This window comes from Mirounga angustirostris, unplaced genomic scaffold (genome assembly GCF_029215605.1).
Source record: "Mirounga angustirostris isolate CCGP_5_RB_7025 unplaced genomic scaffold, mMirAng1.0.hap1 SCAF_12, whole genome shotgun sequence".
NCBI lineage: Eukaryota > Metazoa > Chordata > Mammalia > Carnivora > Phocidae > Mirounga > Mirounga angustirostris.
Window position 1 is genome coordinate 65,655,853 of NW_026991720.1, and position 20,411 is coordinate 65,676,263.

Below are 20,411 nucleotides of genomic sequence, written 5' to 3' on the forward strand. Positions count from 1 at the left end.
TTATATTATATTATATTATTATATTGTCCCATTTTACAGCTCAGAAAACTAAAATCCAAAAAAGTTAACTGGCCAGCTGAAGTAACTAAGCTGGAGCAAGGACTCAGACCTTCATCTTCTGATTTCCCAATTCGGTACTTTTCATTAGATTACTACAACTTAACAATCTTTAATACAAGGATATGTTAATTATAATTATTTACATAAAGTATAATTAGGTACACTCTCAAGGGAGTTTGGAAATATGAACTTCCTATTCAAGGTAAGATATACCCTACCTAATAACCCAAATTTAGGCATAAGAAAATGAGGCTATTTATAATAGGTCATTTAATTTAAAATACAGAAATTTAATATTTAAAGAACACTTCTCTATCAATTTAAAATTTGAACAATCCACTTATTTTTCTAGTCTTCACCATACTTTACTACTTCCTGAAAGTATTATTTTTATTTCTTCACAATCCAACACTTAAAGTATTCCATTTAACAAAAAAGAGTAATAGTAAAAACAAAAACCCCAACATACTCTTGGATATTAATTTGAAGCGGTTAGAAAAGTTCAACAGTTCATTTATTAAAAGTAATGGACAAAATATATAAACTAAGGAATCATCAAAATGGACACTAACAACATTAAAATTTTCATTAAGATATCTCAATAAAATACGTTTTTATAAATTCTTAGGGACTGACAAATCAATTATTCAAGCAATGTGTCTTTTATATGAAGTGCTATAATGGCAAACACAGAAATAAATTTCATGTTAGAAAGCTCTTCTCAGTGATAGAAAGAAGTCCAACAATACAAAGAAAGTTGTAGTACTAATGTGAAGCTTAAAACCCAATAACTGAAACTTACAAACATATCTCATTTCATTCATTCTTTCCCCACTTTGTGATAAAGAACCTATTTGGTGATGTGGTTATAGGTGGTTAAAGCAGGAGAGAAAAAGCAGTGAAAGACCAAATAATGAAAAAATGAAATAGTTCACTGTAAGTAGTGTGATCACATATCTTCCAAACTGGTACATACATGTCTGAAAATGCAAATACTAACTTGGACAAGATATACAGTCATTCTGATCATAATTGATCATGTGTTTACTTAACTAAAATAAAAAATATGGACTTTTAAAAAATTACAGTTCAATATAAAACTTATGTTTATAAAAAAAATTCTAGAAATTACCAACTTATCTTTAATGATAGAAATCAAATCAGTGATTGCCTGAGGATGATGGGGGATTGGAGAGATAAAATGAATATTAAATGTCTAGAAGGAGATCTTACAAAGGGGCATGAGAACACTTTTGGGGGAAATAGATATGTTTATTATTTTGATTACGGTTATGGTTTAGTGGGTGTATACACATGAAAAAGCCTCAAATTGTACACTTAACACAGGTGTAGTAATTATGTATCAATTATACCTCAGTAAAACTTTTAAACCAGATTTAAAAAAAAAAACAACTTATGTTTACATATAGTAGAATTCTAGAGCTGCTCTTAAGCTAAAGGATAAATCCTATGCCCTCTAGGTCTGTAATTATATTGTTAAAACTATTAAAAAAAAAATCAAGCTTATTATGAGCTAACTAACCGTAAAATGACATTCAAGAAGAGCTGCTCAAAAATATTTAAGATACTTTATTTTAAATAATACAAAATACAGCAAAAAATACCAATATTTTATGCAATGGACATCTGAAAATTTTAACAAGGTTAGATAAAAAATCCTAACTTAAAAGGAGTCTTCTCAAACAGAAATTAGCTTACCAATACTCCATCATAAGATCCTGTCTCACTTGTCAGAAATGCAAACATGACACACAGATACGGGTTATTCAATTGTAGTCGTAGAGTGCTGCACATTTCTCTCCAAAGGGAGTTTTTCTCATCCGTATATCCTGATAAAGCCATTGCTACCACATTGAGATTCAGATCACCTGCACATTAAAAATAGTCAGCTAATCAAAGTGAGCAAAAGCTTAATACCTCCTCTTCCAGTTCTTAAACCATAAACAAAGATCAGAGGGTGATGTTTACCTACAGAAAAATAAGCCCACTAGAATTAAGGGTTTTGATCCAGATTGGAAAATTTGGCAAGGACCACAAGCAAAAATGTCCATTCTTATTTATAAAACTTTTGCCCATATTGCTAACCCTGTGCAAGACAAGCACATCTTTAAATTTTCAAGTTCTCAAAAAAAAAAAAAAAGAAAAAATTTTCAAGTTCTCATTCCAGGCAGTTCCTATACAGTGTTACTGTTTAGGGCCTAAATGAAGAGAAGTGAAGCCATACTACCAGAATCATTGATAGCCTTATCAAGTTCATTTATGTTGACATATTTCAAAGCATTGACAGTAAATATTACTGTACCTTGGTACTATAATTTTCAAAATTACTTTGTTTTCCTATTCCTAAGTATATAATGCTCATAAGTATATGTTCTGAAAACCAGTATTTCAGCATTCTTATAATAGTTTAAGACTTTTAATTTTTCTAGGACAAAATTAACTATCAGCATTACCATAGCATTGTATGTGGACACATTTGCAACAAAGTATTTGTTATCAATAGTCTTTTAAATATTAGTTCTTAGCAGTTTATATAGTCACTGATAAGCTGCTAACCTGGCAGTCAGCCCTATGGACTGGCTAGCCTTCTAACGTAAGTTCACCTTTAAGAAAAAACTAAATACACTTTTAATTTTTACTCTTAAGTATTTTGTACATTTATTATAGCAGTTTTCTTATTCTGTTCCTGGATCCTAATCATTTTCTTTCTTTTCCAAATAAAACAGCATTTCCCACTTACGTTATTAAACGGCCTTGTTCTTCATTTCTATAAACACTTTCCCCAAGTTGCTTTGTGTTTGCTTCCTCTGCCTAGTCTATTAAATCGGATATAAAGTCTTTTAAGATTAACAGCCACCACCACAACAAAGGAGTATCTTCCTAAATCCTGCTCAAAACAGTTTATTTCCAACTGGAGGGAACATCTGACTCAGTGAAATCTTTTCTTAAGTCCTTAAAGTTATTGAAATCACTGGAAAAATACTTTTCCCCTACTGATAGTATAGGTATTCAAATCTAACATCAAATTTTCCAGGTATACATGACAGGAAAGTATCATGCTCCTAGGTCGCAGCAAAATTATAATTAGAAATGGCTTTAAATATCAAATTTTTTTCATTGCCACCTTATCTTCTATTGTACCCTCAAATGGGGAAGACTTACATTAGAGCAAAAGTGAAGGAAAGGAGGCCAATCTGGGCAAAACATTAGCTTTTTCAACTTTTTTACTGCAAGTAAATACATTATAGCTAATTTCATGTTTTTCTCTATGGTACAACAGAATGGTTGTACCATAATGGTTGTAATGGTTTCAAAATGGACCAGCAGGTTAAGAATTAAGCATTCTGAATACCAGAAATAATTTGGTAGGTGTATTAAAAATCAATAGCTATATAAATACATCTTATTTTCAAGTGAAATATTCCTCATAAGAAAAAAAAACTGAATTTCTTGATTGAATTTACTTGCCTGAGTATTCTCTTGCAAAATGTCAGAGTAAAAACTTTATCACATTTCACTGTTTCTTCCTTTTAAAAAAATATTAAATGGAAAGTATGTTTAAATCACCAGACTCAAGTAGAAGCATTTTTGCAGCTCAAAGTATGATTTTTATAATACTCTAGATTAGTCTAACTAAAAGTGTCATTTAGAGTTTCCTAAAAGCCAACCAATAACCATCCAAAAGATGAAGTAAAAATACACTCAAATGTTTGCCATAAGAATGCTTGCAAACAAACGAATGCTTGCAAACTGAAGTAGTCCTAATCTTCAAGAAAATACATTTTTTAAAAATGTGAATTGTCTTTTAAAGAAAAAGCATTAAAAATGGATGCATTTGAGCATTCACTGTAATATTACTAAAACGGTACTTAAGACACATTTTGTCTTTAGACACATTATGTTCTTTACAGACATAAACCAAGGCATAAACAGAGGGGATGGGCTAATACTTTCATAGATACAGTTCTGTGTTCTCTTTCAAAAAAATTTACACAAATATATTGACTAAATATTTGAAAGTTATCAGCATCTTTTCTTTAAAGGCTTCTACGAACTATGATTATCTTAGACTATAACCTAATACCTTTTTCTGAAGATGCTCCTTCATTCAGGATTTGGATTGCTCGTCGAATATCCAAGTTGAACAATGCCACAGCAGCGGCTCTCTCCCACTCCCCTTCTTGTACAAGGGAATTCAAAAATGGCCCTACATCTACATCCGTTCCTTTCTTTATCCACCCACAAAGCTGTAAAGCTAAGATTCTCTCTTCATTTAAATTCTGAGTATCACTTTGCTTATCCAAACCGCTCCAATTATGTCTGCTGCTTTCCACCATTCCTAAAAGGAGAAGTATTTTTATATTAGTTGCTTTATTATTTTTTGAAATATATTTAGAAAATAAGTCCGTTTTACACAGAGATTATTTCAACATCATACTTTGGATATTTGACTTCTTAACTACAAACTCATGACAGCAAAAATGTAAAATATGCTACAAACAAAACATACTTTACATGTTGTTAAGTTGAACAGTTCCTTGAGATATCAAAAAGAGCTACGGGAAGAACAATTAATGTTTGATAACAATAAAAGTTTGACTCACTGCTTCACAGAAGCCCCCCTGACCACCTAATCTAAGAGTGCCACTTGTTACTATCTAACGTGAAACCGTGTCCTCTCTTTCCTTTAGATCTAATGTAAGCTACCATATTTTATTAATTTTCAGACTTCTCTCTTCTCCTGCTAGAACATATGCTCCAAAAGGGCAGGCGTCTTGTTTCTATTTGAAAGGTTATCCCCAGTGCTTAAGATCCAGTACACACTCTCTCCATCTTCCATTTTCTATCTCTTTGTATGCATATATATGAAAAAATGAAATAAATATAAAAGTACTTCAAAAGTTTAAATACTAAAGCTAAAATACAATGGCAATGATTTGAAGGTTTCTTCCTCTTCACTAAGTCAGAAGACATTATATTCTCATTCTCTTTTCATAAGGAATCTAAATAATTCATCCAGCATTAGATTGTAATCAGGCAGATGAACCTAATGGTACTAAATTAAGGTAAAACAAATAAATATGAAACTTGACTCTTAATTGCAACTCAAATTCTTAAATGTTCTACAAAGTTTTACCATCAAAATTGTCATTGTAGAATTATGTGTTGTTATTTTAACAAAAAGGATTTTCAGAATAAACTAAATTATGAATTAGGCAGCAAGAACGTCCAACATTACAAACATCTTTTATTAGAAGTAACTTACAGTAATTCTATGTTTATCTACTCATATATACTACAGTAATTATACCTTTGTAAATAACTAGATCCAACATAAATAGGTTTTAAGAAATAATTCAACTTATCTGTGGTAGGCAGAATTGTAAAATGGGCTCCATGATTCTTGCCCCCTAGTAACCACACCCTTGCATAATCCCCTTCCCTTGAGTACAGGTGAAATCTGTTACTTGCTTCTAAATAACACAAGATAGTACAAGTGAAAGCATTTTGGAGATGTAATTAAGGTTGTTACTCCATTGACTCTGACTTAATCAAAGGGAAATTATACTGTGTGGGCCTGACGTAACCACGTGACACCTCTAAAAGAGTCTGGAGGAAATGAGAAAGATTCTCCAGCTGGACTGGAAGTAAAAGCTGCTTTGTTGTGAGAAGGCTGTGTGGCAAGAAAGCGTGGGCACCTTCTAGGAGCTGAGGGCAGCCCCTGGTGACAGCCAGCAAGGATACTTCTGTCCTACAACTCAAAGAATCAATTCTGTCAACAACCACATGAGCTGGGAAGAGTACTCCAACCTCTAGAAACTTGACCAACATCTTCATTTTAGCCTTGTGAGACCCTGAGCAGAGGACCCTGTGAAGGTATGCCAAGACTCCAGCCCATGGAAATGATGACATAATAAATGTATAATATAAAAACTAATATACTGTCCAAAGTTGACTTTAACTATACTCATCTGATCAAGGCAATAAAGAAATGAACACAAGCAAAATTGAGAAAATATTAAAAAATGAATCAGGGGGGGCGCCTCGGTCAGTTAAGCTCAATCAGTTATGCATCTGACTCTTGATTTCCGCTCAGGTCATGATCTCAGGGTCTGAGATCAAGCCCAGCACTAGGCTCATGCTCACCATGGAGTCCGCTTGAGCTTCTCTTTCTCCCTCTGCCCCCCCCCACGTGCATGCTCTCTCTCTCTCTCTTCCTCTCTAAATAAATAAAATCTTTAAAAAAACCCAATTGAATCAGTTGTCATTTACAAATCAAATATATACATATATAAGTAATGCAAAACATTATTTCTTAAAGTCCATTTAGTCTAAATACATAGGTAGAGTAAAATTAGTACAGAGCCGAAGTCTAAACTCGCCAAACCTAATTCACACTTTTAAATAACTTACTTCATTATATGATGTTAGGCTGTGGCAAAAGCCTGCAATATTATTCATGTTAGGACATATTTTAAGCTATATATCACTGCTTTATGAAAACGTTTCAAGATGAGTTATTTGTAAAATTCTGGAAATTTAATAAACAGTTAAATAATTACACTTGAAAGTACTTATTTTTAACCTTACTGATGGAAACTGTTGCCATTTAGCTCAAGGGGTCGGGAAGAGACTTCTGAAAAGTTTTCTTTCCTTAAGAGAACCACCTGCCCATTGAAAAGAAGAAGCATGCTGCTCTCTTTGCAACCATGAGGAAAGTTACTCAAGACAAAATCACTTTTAGCATATGAAAGTGAAATTTTAAGAACTATTAGAAAATTTTAAATAATGATTAAGTTAAAACATGTATGTTAAAAATTAAATACATTACTTTTCTGAATAACAAATTTAAATTTAGATAGAATGGAGGTACTACATTTCAAGTAGAACAAGCTGTCAATGTACCATAAGGTATTTATTTTCATATCTCCCCTATAAATTCTGGATTCAATGCTGAGGATATTAAATGGTAAAAATATCAATTTTAAACAGTTGAACAAAAAGCAGCATTTTTTCAAACAAATCCTCATAGCTTAGTAAGATTCCAGTTTCTTAGAGTTTTTATTTTACAGAAAGTGTGTCAAGGAATAAAGATCAATACATATGACTCCAAAGAGTTCATTACTAAGAGGTGGAAAAATATCCTCTAAGTCAAATGCCTGGATATTGTGTCATGTATTTTGGTTGTCTAGAGGTCTTCTTATGGCTTGATAACTGTTTGACAGGTTAATTAGGGTTATCAAATAAGCAATACGATATTATGCATTTCTAAGTGTATAGTCATTATTTTTAACAATGTAGGAATTTTAAAATATACAACTTTAACTATCTCTAAAAAAGAATTAAAATCTATTTACGCATGTTATGCAATACTAAAGTGACAAAACTGTATCCCCTAAATTTGAGACTGCACTATATATAAATAATAGAATCGGCATTTTATTGATGGGTGTGAGAGAAACAAGTTTACTTAGACATTAAAAAACATTTTTTAAGAACTGGTTTCAAATACTACACCAAGCAATCAGACACTATGCTATTTGTAGATATTCATTTGTTGCATTTTTACATCTACATAACAAAGCAGTAAAATTATCCAGTGTTTATAAGAACATTTTGTTGTTAAAAACATTAAGTCCTATCTATTCTATCCATTAAAGTAATTCTGAAGAGACAAGGTCTCTAGATCAGAATTTACCCCTCAAGTATAAAAAATATTTTCATCATATTGGATGGAAGGCTGACCAACATTTATTATGCAATTTTCTGCCATCCTACAAGGAAAGAACTATAATTATTAACAACATTATGAACACTTCTCCCCAAGACTATACTAAACATTCTCTTAGAACATGCATTCTCATCCTGGTTGACTTCAACACTTGGTCCACCCAATAAACTAGTCTCTCTGTTCCTTTGCTTCCTTATCTCTAGTGGTTCACACCTCCAAGACTTCACCCACTCCTTTCATAGACATACTCCAAATTGTTCCTCCTTCATAAGAACCACTTTCTTACCACAACCTCATAGCCTTCCAGAAATCTCACTTCTAAATTTTTCAACCTCACAATCTCTTGATCCCTCATATTTTTATCAGTCTTCTGTCATTTCCCTCCCAAAGATCAACAAATGATCTTGCCAATACCCTAATTCTCTCAGTCCACTGTCCTTTATTTTATGTTCTGGCAAAACAGCATTGCCCTACAATCCTCCCATGTTTCTCAAGACAACTCTGGCTCCTCTTCTCAGTGTCTTCTCTCTACAGCCTACCTGCTCCTTCTCAATAAGCAAACCCACTACATTGAGAAAAGAGGAGCCATCAGGGGAAAGCTCCTCAGCCTCCAGTCACCAAACCTTATACAACCTGCATACCTTTCCCCTTCCCCTCTGGCTGGTATGGAGAAAGTGTACATCCTCCTATTTAATGCTAGTCTTTTTTTTTTTTTTTTTAGTTTTTGATGTAGTGTTCCATGATTCATTGTTTGCATATAACACCCAGTGCTCCATGCAGAACGTGCCCTCTTTAATACCCATCACCAGGCTAACCCATCCCCCCACCCCCTCCCCTCTAGAACCCTGTTTCTCAGAGTCCAGAGTCTCTAATGGTTCGTCTCCCCCTCCGATTTCCCCCCCTTCATTCTTCCCCTCCTGCTATCGTTTTTTGTTGTTTTTTTTTTTAACATATAACGTATTATTTGTTTCAGAGGTACAGGTTAATGCTAATCTTTTCACCTGTGCTCAGGATCCCACTCTGTCATATTCCTAGGAATTTTGCTCTTCACTAAGTCCTTTTTCTCTGCATCTTCAACCTCTTTGTATGGGCTTCCTCACATCAGCCATTTAGGCTTGCTTAAATCAATCCCATGTTAAAAACAAAAACAAAGCAACACAAAAACCCTCCTATGACTCCAGATTCACTTGCTGCTTTTACTATATATCCTTTGTCCTCCCTCATTTAGTCAAATTTCTTGGAAGAATTATTTAAAATGGATGGCTACTTCTTCAACCTCCTCTGAACTTCTTGCCTACGGCACATCTCCACCTAGCTTTCTCAAATTCAACTTTCTCCAAAACAAACTTTTTTTCTTCTCAAATGCACTCTTCCTATGTTAATCCTATGTAATTAACTGGTACTGGTATTAACCCAGTTTCCTAAGCTATATATATGTGTGCTATCTTTCACTTTTCCCTCCCCTCCATCTCCTTTATTCAATCATTAAATTTTGTCTCACTCTAATTTATCCACATTTCTCTAGCTTCTCTGCCACTGGTAGGAACACCCTCATGTCTTGCCTAATTACTGTGGCTTTTATTTTTAAAATAGTTTATTCATTTGAGAGAGAGAGAGCGCGCGCGCATGAGCAGGGGGAAGGGGCAAAGGGAGGGAGAAGCAGACTCACCGCTGAGCGAGGAGCCTGACTAGGGGGGCTTGATTCCAGGACCCTGAGATTACCACCTGAGCCGAAGGCAGACACGTAACTGACTGAGCCACCCAGGTGCCCCTAATTACTGTGACTTTTATCTGAGGTCCCTGTTTGATCCTCTCCAATTCATTCCACACATAGCAACAGCTCTAAAACACAAATCAAATTCTGTCAAGACTCTTCAAAATCTTTCCTTGGTTTCCCTTTGTTATAGGATGATAAATCTCCTTAAATTCTTACCATGATTTCTAAGTCCTGAGTTACTTACCCCACTGCTTACCTTTCTAGTCTCCGTTCTTTCCTCATTTCCTTTCTCACACTGTTCCAGCAATACTGAAATGTGCTATGCTCCCTTCTCCTCTGGGTTAATTGCATATGCTGCTCCCTGTCTGGACCTTCCTTGTCTTTGTTTTTACCTCCTCCATGGAACCCTTTCTAACCCTTACACCCACATTAGGATTCTTCTATACATAACTGTTTGTTCTTCCTCATGGTAAATTGCCTAGTTACTTGTTCATATTCTGAACTAGAATGTAAACTTCTCAAGAACATGGGTAATATCTACCTTGTTCAGTGTCTATGGGGGAAGAGACTTAGATTGTTGACAGTTATATCTTATTATTCCAAGGACAATTCTTAGCATATAATAAGCAAATAATAAATATTTGCTGAATAAATTTACCTCATACTATAATTGTAAGAATTAAATAATGTAACATGGGGAAAGCAATTAGCATGTCTAATTCACAGTAAGCACTCAGTATATAATATTTATCACCAAAGTTAAAATTTCACTGTGTGCTCTAATACAGTGAGCAAGATGGCCCAATGACTTGACTATGTGTTGAATCATGAGATACTATTAAAGAAAGAAGTATGGCCAGATAAAAAATTGAATTCCACATGTGCCACCTTTGACAGTCATTTCTCTACTTTTCACTTTGGGGCTGTAGAAACAAAAATATCTAAACCAAAACAAAAAAAAAAAAGCTGAAAGTCTAGCAATGAGGAAATCTTTCCAATGTAGTTTTTTAATCTGGGTAAAGATTACTCTTAATTCAAGACATTCAGTTTCTCTCTACTGCAGCAGAAATATATTCTATTTTTCCTCTTGCTTTTCCTCAGAGGCAGTTTGTAGGTTTTCCCCTAAAATATATCAAAATACAACAAAAACAATAATAAACCTCAGAATAACTGAGAATGCTATGAGGCCTGACCTACTATATAGCAAAAATATTAAAAATTCTATAAACTCGGTGTTTAAATCTTTGCAGTAGCAGTTCTAAAGTCATGAGCAGGCTCATTTACAGGGATATTACAGTATATCTGCCCTTTTACTTATATTAATAAAAGTGGAAGTTTCTAATTGGACCCATGTATTTTATTTATAATAAATTTATTTATAATAAAAGTTACTTTTTTGGTGGAGAGCTAGTGAGAAAATACCAAAATGAAATCTATCAAATAGTGTCTACTGCATCTTCAGCAATGTGGGACAAAGCAATGTGAAAGTCCTTTAAATTTTTTTAAATAACAGTTTAATTGAAATGCTTAACCTATTCTTATTAAAATTAGTATTTTTTGTATTTTGTATTATTTGTATAGTATTTATGAAAATCCTATTAAAGACCAATTACTTGAACTGCCACTCTTTGAATAATATAAACTACTTTTCTAGCAGCTTGACTTGAGCCCAAATTTGGATTGCTATCAAAAGCTAGATACTGAATCCTAGTTTGGGTAAAGCATTATAATATAATGCACAATTCCATTCCAATAAAAAACAATAAGAATAACTGTTCAGTGAAAAACTAAGTTTGGCTCTTTTGTCATCTTTATTCTCAAACAGTTGATCAATTTCAACCCTGCATTAACTCATATACTCATTGAATCATCAAGGACTCTTTCAGGTAAGGCTCCTTCAGGTAAGGCCATACTTCATGACATAGTTACCCAGAGCTTGCCATTAAACAGCTAAGTGAAAGCATTTGGGCAGCACAATAAAGAGATCTCCTTCAATTAGGTCTTTTTATTTAGTTTTTATAAAAGCAAAATACTGTGGTAACATCCAAACAAACAACCAGGATCCTATAAATCATCTAATGTAAAACCTCTCAAAATGGGTCTTCAAAAAAAATAACACTGAATAAATGAATAGATTAGAAAGACTGTATCACTTCAATGAATCAAGACTCCCCCCCAAAAAGAATTCTGGATATAAAATACGCACTTAACTCAACAATTCACTAAAATATCTAACGAGAAACCCCCCAAAACAATAAAAAAAAATGTATGCACATTATTCTGAACTCAATGATGGGGATAAAGGGGGAAAAATAACAGTATAAAAATTATACTTTAGAAAATAAAATAGAATTTTCTTACCCAAAGATGATTTTACAATTGATTTAATTCCTGCATAAACCAATGATCCTTTGTTTCCTGGAGACTTCTGATCCATATCTTCTGTATACTGCTTCATAAGTATTTAAATGCATAGGAAATACTAATGATGCATAATAACATATTTCAAAGCTAAATTTATTTTGATTTGGAGCCAATTCATAATAGGTGTCAGCCAAAGTAAGATGGTCCTACTTTATTGCAGAGATAAACTTTTCCTTCTACACAATCTGTAAAGCAGCATTTCAAGTTCAACAGTTTTAAATAATTTTTACTTTGTAATTTTAGCATTATGTAACTTGTATTTGCATATAAAACATTCAGAATAAAATTTACAAACTGATCTTTCAGCAAATTTTAAGAACATTTCTACCTGATTCATCTCATGAAATTCATAATGAAAAGGATATAGTGCAGGGTATACCAGAGTGACTTGAGCTGTGGGTCTTCATTTCCAGCTAAAATATGGTTTCTCCACACCTGTTCTGTATCGAGTCCGTACCTGGATAAAGCCCGAAGGCGCATCTTCGTTGCTATATCTTTTTCTAAAGAATTATCATTTTCTTCTTCTGCACATTCATACAAATGACGACCACAAGCCCACATTAAAGATGTAATTGGGCTCCAGGCAAGAGATATCCTTTCAAAAACAGTGAAGTCAGACATTGTTCGGTTGGGAGTTACAACTATCATTCGATTTTGACTGGTTGGATGCCAAGCAAAGGAAGCAATGTAATTGTCACAAGGTTGCACACTTCTTTCAATTATTGTGGGTTCAGTTTCATCTCCAATAGGAGTGGGTGTGTGCTGCATATCATATAATCTAATAATATTACTATCCCTTGTCAAAGTGGCAAGCAGACCAGTCCTAGTTGGACACCATGCTACTTTTGTTAAGGGCTTTGGTTGCTCAGTCAAAGTCAAAACTGGCTTCTCAAATTTCCTTAGATCCCATATTGCAACCTGACCTTCATAGAAGGAAGCAACACGATCATGGAAGTAGGGATCTACTGTCACACCCTGAACAGCTTTTGTATTTACAAACATCTTTTGGCTTGTGTTCCGAAGATCAAATATTGCTAAGTTACGATGCATACCAGCAAGGAGAAGTTTCTGGTCTCGTGGAAGCCAACAAAGAGAGAGACAAGCATCATTTTGTCCTAATTCATAAAGAGGTTTTGTTACTAATAATGTTGTTTCATTTTCACCTGCTGAAAGTCTCACTTTCTCCATGGGAACTATATCAGGAGTATATTTGCTGCAAATATCCCAAATCAGCACCGAAAAATCAGCTCTATGTTTATCTAGCCCAGCAGCAAGCCAGTTACTATCCAATGGATTCCACGCAAGGGTATTACATTGTCGTGCATGTTTTGGAACAAATTCTTTTCCTATCAAATCTTTGAATTTTGAGTTATGATCTTGACCAAGACTTGTAAGTACAACTCGACCATTTGCTTGTCCAACTGCTAGGAGACATTCAGGATCATAATTAAGATACCAGGCAACACATTTCATATATGGTGTATCTGAATTTATTGATAGTAACGTAGCCGCAGAGTCTTCAGATAAACGTAAAGATCCAGCTTTGAGTTCTGAATTCACAGTAGATTCCACATGATAAAGGCTCAGTTCAGAGTCACATACAACAAATCTATCAACTTGGTGTGGTGCCCACAATATATCAGGTTTGGTACCGCTCATGTTTATTGATGTCCTCAAAGAGTCCAGTTAGGTCCATTCACTGAAAATCTGTTTAAAAATAAAAAGTTTTAAAATCTTAACAGAATACAATTCTAAGATGAATAAACTATTCGGAAAGTCAGGAAATTCTCTATACAAGTACTCTGTCTTTCAATATATTTATTCTAACTGCTATGAATTCATGACAATATTTATTGATTAAAAAGGGAAAAAGAACTTCCCCCAAGAAGATGAGGTGCTAAGATTCTGAGAACTACATTTTGGCCTTATTTCCCATGATCAATTATTTTAATTGCACTCTTACTAGTAACTTCATTAACCTCAGGGTTAACAGAACTTCAGTATGGTGAGCAAATTAATAAGCATCATTTCTTTGAAGGGGATAAAACTTTAAAGGGTTATGGATCATGTTCTTTAGCAACAGTTTACAGCAGCACTATTCAACAGAATTTTTTTTTTTTTTTAAGATTTTATTTATTTATTTGACAGAGAGAGACACAGCGAGAGAAGGAACACAAGCAGGGGGAGTGAGAGAGGGAGAAGCAGGCTTCCCACTGAACAGGGAGCCTGATGTGGGGCTCAATCCCAGGACCCTGGGATCATGACCTGAGCTGAAGGCAGACACTTAACGACTGAGCCACCCAGGTGCCCCTCAACAGAATTTTCTGCAGTGATAGAAATGTTTTCTAGTTGTACTGTCCAATAGGGTAGCTACTAGCCACATGTGGCTAACCAAGCACAAGAAATGTGACTAATACAAATTTTAAATCTTAACTTACTTTTCATTTATTTTTAATATAAATAGCCACATGTGGCCACCATAACAGACAATGAAGATTTAAAGTACAATGCCACTATTAAGACAGGTCTCTTCCTCAAGTTTCAACAGTAAGAAGCAACCCAATATGGCAGAATTAACAGTAGCATGTATTAGAGTTAACTTCTATTGCTAGCTCTGACATATATTACCTACACACCACAGAAGGGCCTTTGTGATTAGGGGTCCTTTTGTTGTCTCATCTATATAGCAAAAGAGTTGGTTTAGATTAGTGTTTCCCAAATTCATTAATCTACCACCTACTTTTATTCAATATTTTTATTTAAAGGGACTATATTTAAAATAAGAATCGATTTTAACCTCAACCTGAAGTCCATGAATCATAGGTATGGTATACTAAATATTTTTTTCTAAGACACATTAAAATAAATGAGTAACTATTAAAATGCTTAATATATTTTTTAAAGGTTTTATTTATTTATTTGAGAGAGAGAGAGAACATGAGTGGTGGGGATGGGCAGAGGGAGAGGAGAAGCAGGCTCCCCACTGAGCAGGGAGCCCGATGCAGGGCTCGATCCCAGGACCCCAGGGATCATGACCTGAGCCAAAGGCAGACACTTAAGTGACTGAGCCATCCAAGCACCCCTAAAATGCTTGATATGTTAACTATATTGGAATTTTAAAAAAATGCTTGATTATGTTTTACCTAAAATCATCCTGTTTATGACCAGTGGTACACACACTGCATTTGGGAAGCGAATTAAGTGATCATTAAAGGCTCTTCCAGTTTTCAATTCTATAAACTTTGATTAATATTGACATGGAATTTTGAAAAGATGATAGTCATTTAAACACAAACTAAAAACAGCTATGTTAAAAGTGGTATTTTAGGGGTGCCTGGGTGGCTCAGTTGGTTAAAGTGACTGACTCCTGGTTTTGGCTCAGGCCATGATGTCATGGGTCATGAGATCAAGCCCCCCTTCAGGCTCCACGCTCGGGGGGATGTCTGCTTGAAGATTCTCTCCCTCTGCCCCTCACCATACCTGCACATGTGCCCATGCACACACTCTTTCTCAAATAAATACATTTTTAAAAAAATTAAAAGAAGTGGTATTTTAAAAGCAAAAGTTACTTAACAAAAATTTAAATGTCTGTTTCTAACCAGTTCTGGCTAGAGGTTATAGTCTGGATTAAAAAAGGACAAAGACATTTAGTGTCTTCATGGCAATTAGAATCTGTACAGCCATGTTGTCAGTTATTAAAAGGTGAAGCTATGGATTCATTCATCCCCTGATCCCCTGTACCAGATGTAGAGCCACGCTCAGACTCCTAATACAGATACACTAAATAAACTCAGCTCAAACATACTTCCTTTACTTTTTGATCTTGTAAAACTTTCAGTCAGGAATTATCAGTCCAGAATTCAATATACTCATACAATTTAGATGACTGGGAAAAACTTCTAAGAATTCTTATACTGGTTTATTTCCTTCCTTAAGAGGTCTGATGCTCAAGATGTGTCATTTCAATTATATTTTTACTAGACCCTCAATTTCTTCATTTTTTTTTGCCACTTTCAGTTTGTCTTCCCCAAGCCTAGATCAACCCAATTATTTACTCTTCTTTCCTCCACTCAGGCTGCCAAGTCTCCACAGCTCTGAGGACTGATTCCATAAGAAATTAAGGTATGCAACATCCTTGGCCTATGGTGTTGATTCAGCAATTCTTTTACTCATTTGTATACTCAGGCCTATGAAATTCATCTTTATGTAGTATCACAGGGACCTTTCTAAAACGCAAACTTAGCCAGGTTATACAATCCCTACTTAAAACCTCTAATGGTTTCCAACTGCTCTTAGTATAGAGTTCCAAATATTCAATATAACCTATAAAATCCTAAATGCTTTGCTCTCTACCTACTGCTTTGGCATCAAGGCACACCATTTTCCTCCTTGCTATGTTCTAGCTATGCTGTTCTTCTTTTCAGTTCCTGGAATGTAATCTCCCTCTGCCCTCCATCACCACTACTTTGCAAATGGAGCATTCTTCCCTCCCTTCTAGGCCAAATTAACACATGCTTGACCATCTCTTAAACATCATGGTTGACATCAAATATCCTCTTTCCCCTCTCTGGTCTGTCAGGTTACTTAGATAGTACTCTCAGCGAACAGTATTCCTTCCTTTACATCACCCTGTCTCTCCTACTAAATTATAAACGCTGTAAAAGCAGGAAAAGTATCTTGTTCTCCATTTATACCTCTGATACCCAGCCTAGGGCTAGGCACTTAATAATTATTTGTTAAATGTTCCATCTGACATTTCTCACACTGCTATGTCCAAGTTTTACCAATCTCCTCATGCTTCCATGCCTTATCCTTCCTAGTAGAGACTGGCTTCAGCCAAGAGCGAAGTGCCCACTGTCATAACTGGTTCCAATATGGGCAAGAGCCCACAATGAACCACCCTAAGAGAGGATCACTCTAATACCTGTCTTTCATTTATTCTGTAAATATTTATTGAGCATAGTGTATGTACTAGAAACTGTTCTAAATGCTAAGAACATGGTAGTGAACAGAGAAAGATAAGCTCCCTGGTTGCTACAGACTAAACTGTGCCCCCCCAAAAATTCATGTTGAAGCCCTAATCCCCAGTGTGACAGTATTAGAAAAAGACCCTTTAAGAGGGTGATTATAGAGTTTAAGGAGGTCATTAAGGGTAGAGTGCTAAACTGATAGAACTGGTGCCCTTATAAAAAGAGGAAGAGAGAACAGAGCTCTCTCTCCACCATGTGAGGACACAGTGAGAAGGCAGCTATCTATAAGCCAAGAAAAGAACTCTCACCAGAACCAGATCACAGTGGCACCCTGATTTTGGGCTTCCAACCTGTGAGAACTGTGAGAAAATAAATTTCTTCTATTTAAGCCACCTACTCTATGGTCTTTTGATATGGCAGCCCAAGCAGACTAATAAACTGATCTAATAAAGCCTGCATGCTAATGCTGAAGTTATGTGCAATCTTAAAGAGAATTTAAAAATTTAGGAATGAGAAGGAAGAGGCACCTCATGCAACAGGATGTAGCTAAGACAACAAAAAGAAGGAACAGATACTGTCAAGTAAGGGTTCACACTCATGTCTTCACAGACAGAGGAAACCTCTTAAATGGAGGTATCTGGAGATCTGGCCTATCTTCTTATCTTATCAAAAGATAAATGCTCAAATAATCACACTTTTAATATAGGCCTCCACCCTCTAATCATATTCTTTACATGGATGATCTATAAGAAAACTTGGTGGCACATGGAAAAATCCACCATAAAAAAAAAAGTGTTACTACAGTTTAAAAAGTCTTTGATTTGCATGACACTCAATGGAGGAATATCAGCATTTCTCCTAATGTTATTATGCATGTACAATGTTTATACTACCAGCCACAAAACCTGATCACAGTAATTCATACAGAATCACAAAACTGGAGAGAGACTGGCAAGCTCTTCTTGTTTCACATAGGAGTAAAGTGAAGACCAGATGTTTTAGTTCTTGTCCAACACTTCCCAACTCCCATCCTAGATTACTGCAGAATAAAAAATCAACTAAATCATTTGCAAGGTCCAGTGCAAAATGAAAATACAGGGCCCCCTTATTCAAAAATTATTAAGAATTTCAAGGTGGTGACACAAAGCAGTAAACCAAGTACCAGCCCTTCTAAACGATGGGCCTTATATGACTGCACAGGTTGCATATCACAAAGCTGGCCCTGAAGAGAGAGGTACATCCATAAGCACCCTTTTAAGAAATATATTTCTTTACAATCCAACACACAATTCAGATGGATCTTGACACATGAACACAGATGACTAGGAATATGATGAAAAGCAAAGAAAATTGAAACTGGAGTCAGAGGACCTCCCACTCTTGGCTAGACTCTAACAAGTCTGTTAATACACCAAGACTATAAAATAAGAGAAAGAACCCACCCTACTTCCATCTCACAAAGTTGTGACAAATTGAGTTCTTCACATCACATATCTATTAGTATCACTATGATTTCCTTCAGCAGCCCTGGAAGTTAATGTTTTCAAATGTTGGAGACATTGAAAACTGGGAGGAGAAGGGGTGAAATCTGCAATAATTCAGTTTATATTTACATCCTCACCTCCAGGTTTAACAAGAGTTCACCTCCCATCAATGGTTTCTGGGCAAAGGAAAGCCATGTTGATTCTGCATTCTTCACCAGAGTATCTTTAACAGCACTGTCCGACAGAAATACAGTGTTAGCCATAATTTAAAAGTTTCTAGTAGCCACACTGAAAAAGAGATGAAATTAAACAATATATTTTATTTAACCAAACATATCAAAAACATACCCTTTTCCACATGTAATCAATGTAAAAAATTGAGAGTTTTTTCTTTGGTGCCAAGTCTTATAAATTCACTGTGCATTTTACATTTAAGCATATCTCAACCCCGTGTGGCTACTGGACAGTGACGATCCATAATACGAAGTGTACAAGGTACCCAACCACCCTTTCACATCCTTTTGTTGTTGTCTTCTCCTTTTCTTACTATGACAATAACAACAGTAAAGAAATTTTCACCCTCACCATCTTCAAGGAGAGGCACTTCATAAGTTTCCTTTAAAAATGTAGTTATACAAAAGGCCTGTAAATGCTGTCATTTGCTAAGCAATTTAGCAATGCTTGGGGCACACGTGGATGGCTTTATTCATCCTCTTAGGGAATTTTCATTAGTCGTACATGCAGAAAGCACAGCTAACCCGGTGACAGGCCCTTTAGGAAGTATTTAAAAGAGTACAGCTACAGCATGGCTCGTTGCTATTCCGGGTAAATCAGGAACCTGAGGGCCACTCCCACGCTCCAGACACCTGGCTGAGCTTCCCGTCCAACGCCAGGACGCGCGGTTCCGCACGAACTCGCCGCGCGTGTGGCTGCAGCGCGGACCCAGCGGCCCGGAGGAGGTCCGCCCGCAGCTCCAAGGCTCCCCGCTAGGCCCGGCCGGCCGCCCGACGCGGTTATCCCGCAGCGCGGAACACGACGCCCCGCGCCACCGCTCCGAGGAGGCCCTCGGGCCGGCCCCCGCCCAGGCCTTTTAACTGGGCTTTCCCGGGCCCCTCGCGGTGGCCCCGGCACACGCGAGCCCATGCACCGGGCCTCCGCGTTGGGAATGCCTAGACGCGGCCTGACCCACAACTCACTGACCTGAGGAGGCAGCGCGGCCGCTGCACAGCCACTTCCGGCCCGGTCACCGCCCCTCCCGCCGTGGGAGTCCGCACGCGGGCAAGATGGCGGCCGCGGCTAGTAACCTGGGTCACCCGGCCGGGGCCCAAGACCCCAACACCGCGCGCCTCCGGGACGCGCGGACGCGCTCGGTCTTGCAAGGGGAGTTCCCCGCCCGTGAGCCCCGCCTTTCCGTCGTCGGGGAGTCGCACCGCCCCGGGGCGGGGCTACTGCCCCGGAGGCCCCGCCTTCCGGCCGAGCGCTCCAGCGCACCCCCGGTGGCCCCGCCCCTGCGGCTTGGTGGCGGTATCCCGGGCACGCGCACCTGCGGGAGGTATCCCGGACACAGCCTCTCGGAGATGCGTTATCTCTAGTACTACATACATTCCAGCTCATTTGATTACTTTAAATTTGCATTAACCATTTATTGCAGGCCATCGATGCAGTAGAAACTCTAGGGTATGTGGTTCACGATTTATTCATTCATTTGCTCATTCCACAAACACATCTTGAGTGCCTATTGCGTACCTAGCACATTGCTGGAATGCTGGGGACACTGGAGTGACAAAAAAGACGTGGTCCCGGCAGAAAACAGTGATAACTTGTTAGGGCTAATACAGTGCTCCACAGGAGGGGCGCCCCCTTAGTGTTGGAGGTCAGGAACGCTTTCTTGTGGACCACTAGGCTGACACAAGAAGGATGAATATGGGATTAAATGGGAAAGGGAACAGCGGAGGAGGTTGGGAGAGAAGAGCCTTCTAAAGGCAGAGGAAGAGCAAGTGCGG

General features: G+C 36.8%; 1 protein-coding gene across 10 annotated transcripts in view; it reads right to left on the minus strand.

Moving 5' to 3' along the window:
• The window catches only part of MIOS (meiosis regulator for oocyte development), a 37,609-nt gene extending 17,792 nt beyond the window's left edge, over window positions 1-19,817 (minus strand). For 7 of the 10 annotated variants that reach the window (XR_010406517.1, XR_010406520.1, XR_010406519.1 and 4 more), the window contains exons 1-6: window positions 19,609-19,817; window positions 18,546-18,642; window positions 12,320-13,661; window positions 11,892-11,990; window positions 4,166-4,420; window positions 1,780-1,949 (exon numbers count right to left, since the gene is read on the minus strand). Coding sequence is in view for 6 of the 10 variants with exons in the window: in XM_064575219.1 (XP_064431289.1) it covers window positions 1,780-1,949; window positions 4,166-4,420; window positions 11,892-11,990; window positions 12,320-13,613 (1,818 nt within the window). In the remaining 4 variants the exon portion in view is untranslated. The other 3 variants (XM_045864658.3, XM_045864660.3, XM_045864659.3) reach the window with 3 other exon arrangements.
• Window positions 19,818-20,411: the final 594 nt, after the last annotated feature.